The 9,583-nt window shown below is 46.9% G+C and overlaps 1 protein-coding gene across 1 annotated transcript; it reads left to right on the top strand.

Annotated features, from left to right (window-relative positions):
• The first annotated feature begins 5,873 nt into the window (after positions 1-5,873).
• On the top strand, positions 5,874-8,386 carry Sft2d3 (SFT2 domain containing 3). Its single transcript, XM_028867080.2, has one exon. It carries the CDS (start codon positions 6,218-6,220, stop codon positions 6,872-6,874), a length of 657 nt encoding a protein of 218 aa, XP_028722913.1. The 5' UTR covers positions 5,874-6,217; the 3' UTR covers positions 6,875-8,386.
• The last annotated feature ends 1,197 nt before the right edge of the window (positions 8,387-9,583 follow it).

Here is a 9,583-nt window from a genome sequence, read left to right as displayed (position 1 = left end):
CCGCTTGGGCTCCTGATGCCCTCGGATCAATGGGCTAAGGAGCAACCGGACAACTGATTGATTTAGACTTCCAGGAAGAACGAGGATGCTTCTGCACAATGGAGTAAGAAAGAGGATGCCTCTTGGTGTTACCATGTCAATGAGGATAACCCAGTAACCCAATCCAGACTGGATGGCAAATGGCCCCTCAGGAATGAAGGTGCTGGTCACCCCTCTGTGGTGGTAATCTAATTGTACTGAAATATTATTTTGATTGTATGTTAATAAATAAAGTTGTCCGGGGGTCAGAGCTATTAGAGCCATAGCAAGAGTGTGGCGGTGGTGGCACACGCCTTTAATCCCATAGATATCTGTGTGTTCAGGGATATAGCCAGCATTGGAGACATATGCCTTTAAGACCTAGGGGGCTGTACATTCAGACAGTGACGAGGCAGTCATGTGTTTGGGTTTACAACCAATGAGAAGGCAGAACAACATACTATAAAAAAAATGAACAGACAGGAAGTAGCTCTCTTTCGCGAAGCTGGGACAGCAGGAGGGTGAGATTTTAGCTCTGAGCTCTGACCTCTCGGCTTTCTCTTTTACATTGTTTCTGTGTTTCTTATTTAATAAGACGGTTGGTTACATCAACACCCCTCCATGAAATGAACTCAAATCCGCTGAGATGCCTGCTGAGGGTCGGTGAGACGCAGAATGGCTAGTGGAACAGGGTAGGTAAGGCCACACACAGGATCAGTTACAGTAACAAGGGCTGTAACTGTCATAAGCATGTCTGTCCATGTCTTAGTTTGAGTTTCTGTTGCTGGGATAAAAACTCCATGACCAAAAGCAACTTGTGGAGGAAAGGATTCATTTTACCCTGTAGTTTGTAGTCCATCATCCAGGGAAGTCAGGGAAGTAACTCAAGGCGGGAGCCTGGAGACAGGAACTGATGCGAAGGCCATGAGGAGTGCTGCTTCCTGGCCTGTTCCTTGTGGCTTGCTTTCTATACCATGTTCAATCACCTACAGAGGGGAGGCACTGCCCTAAGTGAGCTGGGCCCACCCGCATCAATTATTATTTAAGAAAATGCGCCCCCAGGCTTGCCCACTGGCCAATTTTGTGGGGACATCTTCTCAGTTGAGGTTCCGTCTTCTCTGTGACTTTAGTTTGTGTGTTGTTTACAAAACACTAGCCAGCACAGTCCTATTCTGTTCAGACAATGTTTGTGAAGATATGCATGTAATGTATAAACACATACATTAAGCAGATATTTGTGTTTCCTTTCCTGTTTGTTTATAATGTAATATAAGACTGGCTGAATAATATCAGTGGTTAAGTGTTACAAATCTGAATTACCAATCTTAAGTTATGGGACATTGAAAGACTAAGCACTCCCAAGGGACTTTACCACCTGTTTGGAAGAAATAATGTGTTTGAGGTTGTACATGAGAACACTGTATCATGTTAGGCAGAATTATGACCTTATTATATATATTGCCTTTGGAAATAACGCATGATAAAAGGAGAAATTATCATGTGTCAAGTTGACAAGGGGTAGATATTTGTCAACTGAATCAGAAATCAACTAAAAGACAAGCTGCTGGACACTCTGGTGAGAGATTTTTCTTGATCAGATTATTTGAGGCAGGGAGGTCCACATGTGGGTGGCGCCTCCTGGTGGCAGCCCTGATAAAGACTCCAGAAGAAGTCAAGTCTGCTTTTGCCTGCCTCGACAAAGGTGGCCTCTGTTGCTGCCACCAATTCCTTCACTAATGTCGGAGCCAGCATCTTCAGGGTGAGACACCCAGTCTCTGGACTCAGCGACTATTCAGTTCCTTACCTCTCTACTGTGAAGCAGGTACTGTTGACTACCTACATCACATCATGGAATCCAATCTAATAAATCCCTTCCTTCATACATGCATTCCGTCCGTTCTGTTCCTCCTGAGAACCCTGATGTACTGAAAACGGATCCCAACACTGTCCACATCTTGTGATTGCTCCTGTGTACGGGAAGCCCAGCTTTACGCACAGATTTCTGCCTCCTAGGGGTGTTCTTTCTAGAATCGTCTAGATCTGTTACATTGCTGAGTGCCTTGTCATTTTTCTTGCTGCTGTCATGGAGCCGCCAAGTTCTCCCTTTGTGTATGTGCTCACGTGCTAAATAAAGAGGCCAACAACAATACACAATGGAGAAAAGACAGTGTCTTCAACAAACAACTCTCACGTCAAAGGAATAAGGGATGTAGTTTATTCTGGAGCCAAATATGAGTGACCATGGTCTTGAAACACAGATTTAGGTAACAATTTCATAAACTTTTTATAGTAACAGAACAAAGAAAGCCATAAAGCAAGACACTTTTCAAATACATTTGTGGGTAAAAAGCAGGTGGGTTATACTAGAAGGGGAGAACTCTAGGCCTTGGATGATATCTGAAAACATGTTTGGCTCTTTGATTAGTGGGAAATCAGGGTTCTGATAAGTTAGTACATTCTAAAAGTTGTTTAATCTGTTGTGGAGATGTTAAACCAAGCTTTATGTGAGAGTACAGAATGTCAGGTCTGACATCGGGGCAGAGCACAAGGAGCAGCTATTGAGTAGGCTAAAGATCACCCCAAACAAACTGTAGTCAGACTCTGCCCTAAGCTGCTTGCAACGCTTTCTGTTTTCCTGACAGATAAATTCTCAAAATACACCCTGATGTGCTGTCTCGGCAGTGAGAACCGATGCTAACAAGCTTGGGCCTCTGAGTGTCGGGATTGCAGGTGTAGGCCACAATTGTGACGCCACCACTGACTCACTTACTGCATCTTAGTTGTCTGTAGCCCCAAAGTATTTTATGGACTAGCAAGATGACTCAGATTGTAAAGGTTTGTGCTGCCAAGTATGATGACTGATTAGCAATGGCCCGAAACCCACATGGTGTAACAAGATTAATTTCTGCATGTTGCTCTATGGTTCCATTTGCATGCCTCCCACAGCCAAAAATAATTTAATAAATGTTAAAAAAAACTGTTAAATGCTTTTGTTAATTCCTTTATGTGTGGGAGGGACAAAGTAGATTTGTTCACACAAAAGAAAAATGTCAACTCAGATTAGTTTTGTAATGTCAGTGACATGGTCCTGCATCTGTTTGTAAAAGGGTTATTTATTTACATGTAAGTAAGTATGAGCATGTGTGTTCAGGTGCCTGAGAGGGCCAGAAGAGGGAGTTAGACTGGGGCTGGAATAACAGGTAGTTGTGAGCTGCCAGTGTGGGTGCTGGGAACTTCTGCATGAAGGCGAAACCATAGAGCAACATTTTGTTGTTGTTGTTTTCGAGACAGGGTTTCTCTGTGTAGTCCTGGCTGTTCTGGAACAAACTCTGTAGACCAGGCTGGCCTCGAACTCAGAGATCCACCAGCCTCTGCCTCCCGAGTGCTGGGATTAAAGGGGTGACCCACCACTGCTCAGCTTTTTTTTTTTTTAACAAGAAAGAAGAAGTTGTTATGGAGTGCTTCTCAGTATGAGCGTGCTTAGAGCCCATGAAGTCACAGACAAGGAAGCACTAGGCCCCTTCCTCTCCTCGCTGGTGGCTGGTGGCTGCTTGTCTCAGAACCCTGAGAGTTACACAGTTGCCAGCAGTCTGGGTGACTGGGCCCACCATCAGGAAGAGGGGGCAGTTTCAAGTCCCATACTCTTCATTAGATAAGCCGATAGGACGGGAAATCTGAAGAGGGGCAAGTCTTGGCCTACGGGAAGGGAAGGAGGGTGGAATTTCTCAAGATGAGGGTCTTTAAAAACAACTGTCTGTCACAGATCGGCACACCTGCCGTTCCCTCTTCTTCTCTATGCTTTTCTACACTGACCCCTTGAACTTGTGACTCTAGATCAAGCATCTTATTTCCCACACGAAGGACCTCTATGCAGCACATCTTCAATTCACAACAGCCAGCCACACTCCAGCAACTTGTCTGGAGCTTTCAACCAACGGCTGCAGGGACATCTGTTAAGGCTTCAAGCACATTTACTGCCCTGAAAGACGGCTGTGTTGACTCATCCCACACACATTCATTTATATCTTTGTTCCAGACCTGTCGGGTCCTGGAAAGGGGTCACAAGAAAGACCCTGTCCTAAAACGGTGACTCACAGTTCCCACTAGCAGAACATGGACAGTGTGCAAAGTAGTGACAGGAGGAAGCAGCAGCCCTGGGTGGTGGTGTGGCCTCTGTGTCACAGGCTGACATGTCTCCAGAAAGGTGTGAGAGAGAACGGCACACACAAGCCACCTTAGAACAGACAGAAAACTGACTTCAATGACATGAGTTTAGCAGGTCAAAATAGCGCTCCTAGGTCATGGAAAGGCAAGCCAAAGACATGAGGGAGGCACGTGCACATCTTGGACTGGAGAGTCAAGAAATGGAAACCGTCACACTCAGAGAACACTGCAAGAGAGGGAGCAGAAAGATCGGGGAGTCTGCTGTGAGACTGTCCCCTAGGAATGTCAGAAGCTACACCCCCTAAGTTTCCTCAGCATGACCGCCCAAACATAAGCTGAACAAGAACAACAGGACAGGCTAAAGTGGATGGGAGACGTCAACCCTGCACAAAGAACTGCAGACAGCTTGGGAATGCTGAGTGGGAGAAACAGTCTTCCCCCGGGAGAAAGGCACCCTAACTGGTTATCCAACACCAAATGGCTAGTTCTGAAAACATACAAATACTATTATACTGACTGAGCAGGTTATATCTGAGAGTGTATACACATATATATATGCATGTGACAATTAAAAAGTCCACGAATTTGAAAGAGAGCAAGGAGGGATATTTGGGAGGGTTCGGAGAAAGGAAAAGGGAGAAACAATGTAATTATATTCTCAAAATATAAAAGAAGTAATAATTAAAAAACAGAAATACATGGAAACCAGAAGAGGAGTGGACTGGGAGTTAGCCCTGTTCTGCTTTCAAAAGGGATAATCTAAGCTCTGCAAGGGTGAAAATTTTATTTATTTATTTATTTATTTATTTATTTATTTATTTATTTATTTATTTATTTTTGGTTTTTCCAGACAGTGTTTCTCTGTGTAACAGTCCTGGCTGTCCTGGAACTCGCCTTGAGATCCACCTGCCTCTGCCTCTCAAGTGCTGGGATTAAAGGTGTGCACCACCACCGACGGGCCCAAGTGTTAATTTTTAAGTTAAAGCGTGTGTGTGTGTGTGTGTGTGTGTGTGTGTGTGTGTGTGTGTGTGAGAGAGAGAGAGAGAGAGAGAGAGAGAGAGAGAGTGAGAGAGAGAGAGAGAGTGTGAGAGAGAGAGAGAGAGAGAGTGTGTGTGTGTGTGTGTGTGTGTGTGAGAGAGAGAGAGAGAGAGAGAGAGAGAGAGAGAGAGAGATAGAGATATCTACCTGCATGACTGTACATGTACCACATGCCTACAGCGTCAGGGGAGGCTAGAAGAGGGCGCAGATTCCAGCCAGATTCCCTGGAACTGAAGTTACAAGTGGTTGCTAGATGCCATCTGGGTGCTGGGATCTGAACCCGGGTCCTCTGCAGGAGCAGCAAATGCTCTTAATCACTGAGCCATCTCTCCAGCTCCTTCATTAGAATTTTGAGATAGACGCAGACATGTAGACGAAAGATAGAGAGAAAGAAAAGAAAAAGAGAAAGGAAAGAAGAAAGAAAGAAAAGATAGGAAAGAAATTCCGTGTACCCTTTCCCCAGATTCCTCCATTTAGCAAAATTTTAAGTGTTAAAAGTGACATTGTTAGCCGGGCGGTGGTGGCGCACGCCTTTAATCCCAGCACTTGGGAGGCAGAGGCAGGCGGATCTCTGTGAGTTCGAGGCCAGCCTGGGCTACCAAGTGAGTTCCAGGAAAGGCGCAAAGCTACACAGAGAAACCCTGTCTCGAAAAACCAAAAAAAAAAAAAAGTGACATTGTTAATAATAACACCTGACAATATCCATTATGCCAGCAAAAATATCCCCAGTGCATCCCTTTATTGCTACAGCCACTCTCAACTATCTTTTATTTATCCCTTGACTACAACACTCACACGATCAGGACCCGGGAGACGAACTACAACACAGCCGCGCATCCCACTCCGGGACTTCCGCAAAGCCTCGGACACCGCCCTTCCGCCGTGGCCGACCAACCGTCGCCTGAGGATCTAGCTACTTCCGCTTGCCGGGGGGAGGGGAGGGGACGCGCCCGAACCCGGAAGTGCCGGCCTCGTTTCCATCGCCGTCCAGTCCGACATGGCGGACCTCCACCGCCAACTGCAGGACTACCTGACGCAGGGTAAAGCCAACCGGCCGGCGGCTGCGGAGCCGCTGCTCGCCGCGACGGCCGCCGAGGAGCCTGCGGCCGGGGACCGGGCCGCCGGGGCGTGGCTCGGCCGCTCGGCTCTGCCGTGGCCGTGGGCGCGGAGCCCCGCCGAGCCGCCGCCGCCCGCCGGCCCGCGGTGCCTCCCGACCGTGACCCGCGGGCAGCGCCTGGCGGCCGGCGGCCTGGGTCTGCTGCTGGCCGCGCTCTGTTTCGGCCTGGCGGCGCTCTACGCGCCGGTGCTGCTGCTGCGCGCGCGCAAGTTCGCGCTGCTCTGGTCGCTGGGCTCGGTGCTGGCGCTGGCGAGCGCGGCGCTGCTGCGGGGCGGCCCGGCCTGCGGGCGCCTGCTGCGCGGCGAGGAGACGCCTTCGCGGCCCGCGCTGTGCTACGCGGCCGCCCTGGGCGCCACGCTCTACGCGGCCCTGGGCCTGCGCAGCACGCTGCTGACGGCGCTGGGCGCCTGCGCACAGGTCGCCGCCCTGCTCTACGCGCTGCTGGGGCTCCTACCCTGGGGCGGCGTGACGGCGCTCCGCCTAGCGCTGGGTCGCCTGAACCGTGGGGCGGGCCTAGCCAACGCTCTCCCGGTGTGACAGCCCCAGTCGTCGGAAGCGGAACCAGCCCGGCGCGAGCGACGGTGCAGGCACCGCCGCACTCCACGGTGCCCAAGCGTGCAAGGACGGGGCACCAACTGGACCGTGCTACGGAGTCCCTGAGCTTGGAGCACCTGCCACGAACTGACCCAGGCTGGCGGGTCTCGAAAGATCCCTGGGCTTCAGCATTCTGAGGTTCTGGGCAGCATGCTCCCCGAAAAGACTGGATTACCTGATTGGTAAACACTGTGCTGTGGAACTGGTTTCCAACTAACTGGCTTTACATTTAAGGGAGGAAAAGAAACAAATAGCTTTTTGACTTGGCTGCTTTAGTGGCTTTGGAAGAACTGCCATCTCCTCTTTGTCATTTAAAAAAAAAAAAAAAAGCAGTGGTATATGTGGTTGAGCATAAGGTTTCCGTTTGGCCGCTCCTTTTCAAAGCCTCCTTATTGCTATTCACTGTAAATCAATCCAGATTATCAGATTAAACACTAAATTTAGTCACTGGATTTAAAATAGTGAGTAGTTAATACATTCTACCTCAGGTTTTGTTTTGTTTTTTTTTTTCTTCAGTTAAGTAGTAAATACGGTGCTTTATATTTAAGGAAAATTAATTGTAAAAGCAATAGACCAAAGAGCAATTTCCTGGATCAAGAAGCCAAATATCCAGTATGATGCGTGCAAAGTTTACAAGGGTTTCTGCTTAGGAATCCTGGGACTACAGGAAAATCTTACACCTGCAGTTACTGTATTTGCTATAAATGAGGTTTTGCCAAGTGTTCAGTATTCCTAACATTGCTTTTTAAAGTACTATACAATTTGGTACTAATGCAATGTAAAATGCTATTCATATATAATTGTTTTGTTTTTGTTGTGCTGGGGTGAATCAACATTTAAATCTATCACAGTCTATTGTCAAAAACTGGGTTCAGTATTGAGTCTTGATACACTAGCAAGTGAAGTGTATTTAGAAGCTTATAATTTTATCAGTGGTTCTCAGACTACACTTGCACATCAAAAGAAGCCACATTTCATCAGTTCCTTTGTAATACTGGTGGATTGTATAATGTTTTCATGTTCAGCTAAATTGAGAACCACTTCTGTGCTCTGACTGACTTGTACAACGTGAAAGTTAACTGGTTTCCAGGCTGCCCAAATGTTGCCTTAACAGGATAAGGTCAGACATCAGCAAATTGCTACTGGCTGCAGTCCCCCAAGATGTGATTCCACATTGGCTAATACCCCTCCATAGACTTCCCAGCTACCATTCTCTCGATCGCTCCCAGGCAGTAAATAGGAAAAGAAAGGCTGTCTGCAAGTAGTGATGTGCACATTGTTGTGTTACTATACTCAAGATATTAAAATTGTCTCAGGAATTCTTTACTTGAAAGTTAAGTTTTATAAATTCTAAGCACAACATCTTATATTTTGACAGCAGTATTCAAAATGCTATATGTAAATTTTTATTGTATAATGTAGAGGTTTATAAATGAAATCATTCTCAAAATGTGACCTGGATGGTCTCTGCATCCCTTTGTGGTTTCATGGAATTTGGTTGTAAGTTGTTTTGATGTTATGCCAGGGGAATGCAGGTGAGGAGGAATATAGCTTCTAATAGTGTAGGTACTGACATTTTTATTTATTTATTATTTATTTATTTATTGGTTTTTCAAGACAGAGTTTCTCTGTGTAGTTTTTGGTGCCTGTCCTGGATCTCACTCTGTAGATCAGGCTGGCCTCAAACTCAGAGAGATCCACCTGGCTCTGCCTCCCGAGTGCTGGGATTAAAGGCGTGCACCACTGCTGCCCGGCCATTTTTATTTTTGAAGTAAAAAGAAAATTGTTTACTTGAAATCTTCAGGTTCTAGCACCCAAATCATCAATATTTCTTCACTCCATACCCCAGAGAGAGCCAGGGGAAGATTTCTGTGTACTTGTCCAACTATGTCCTATCTCTTTTCAACTTGCCAAGTAAGTCTGTATTCATGAACTAAAAATCTGGTAATGTGAGTTAGCAGCTCCAGGACATGTGTTTAATTCCTAGCACCCACCTGGTGGTTTACAACTGCCTGTAACTCCAGTTCCAGAGTATCCGATGCCCTCTTTCAGCCTCCAAGGACGACACCAGGCACACAACTGGTGCACGGACATAAATGCAGGCCAAAAAAAGTAAAAAAGGCCAGTATAGGAAGGGGTACCTCAAAGTGAAATGTTGACTTTCACCCTAAGACCTCTGTCTGGTTTTGGAGGGGTAGGGAGTAGTGAGACAAGGTCTCGTGTATCCCCAGGCTACCCTGAAAATTACTATGTAGCCATTGAACTTCGGATCCTCCTGGCTCTAATTCCCAAATGCTAGGTTATACATGTGTACCACCATGTCCAGATGTCCATCTCTCCCTCTCCGTGTGTGTGTGTGTGTGTGTGTGTGTGTGTGTGTGTGTGTGTGTGTGTGTGTGTGGCTGTCTGTGTGTGTGTGTGTGTGTGTGTGTGTGTGTGTGTGTGTGTGACTGGAGTTAGAGGTAGTTGTGAGCTGCCTGATTGTAGGTTCTGGGAACTGAATTCCAGTCCCTGTATGTGCTCTTAACTGCTGAGCCATCTCTCCAGGGCCTATCTTTGTTATTGTTTTATGGGGGCAGGTTAATTTTGAGATAGTTTCTATGTAGCCCTGGCTGTCCTGGAACTCTCTCTATAGACCAGGCTGGCCTCAAA

The sequence above is a fragment of the Peromyscus leucopus genome, chromosome 19, assembly GCF_004664715.2.
Source record: "Peromyscus leucopus breed LL Stock chromosome 19, UCI_PerLeu_2.1, whole genome shotgun sequence".
NCBI classification, from domain to species: domain Eukaryota; kingdom Metazoa; phylum Chordata; class Mammalia; order Rodentia; family Cricetidae; genus Peromyscus; species Peromyscus leucopus.
Note: the sequence above shows the minus strand (reverse complement) of the source record. Positions and strands in the feature narration are given on the sequence as shown.

What these genes read in the sequence shown, in the direction of transcription:
- Sft2d3 (XM_028867080.2), top strand. Translation starts at nt 6,218, where the DNA reads ATGGCGGACCTCCACCGCCAACTGCAGGACTACCTGACGCAGGGTAAA.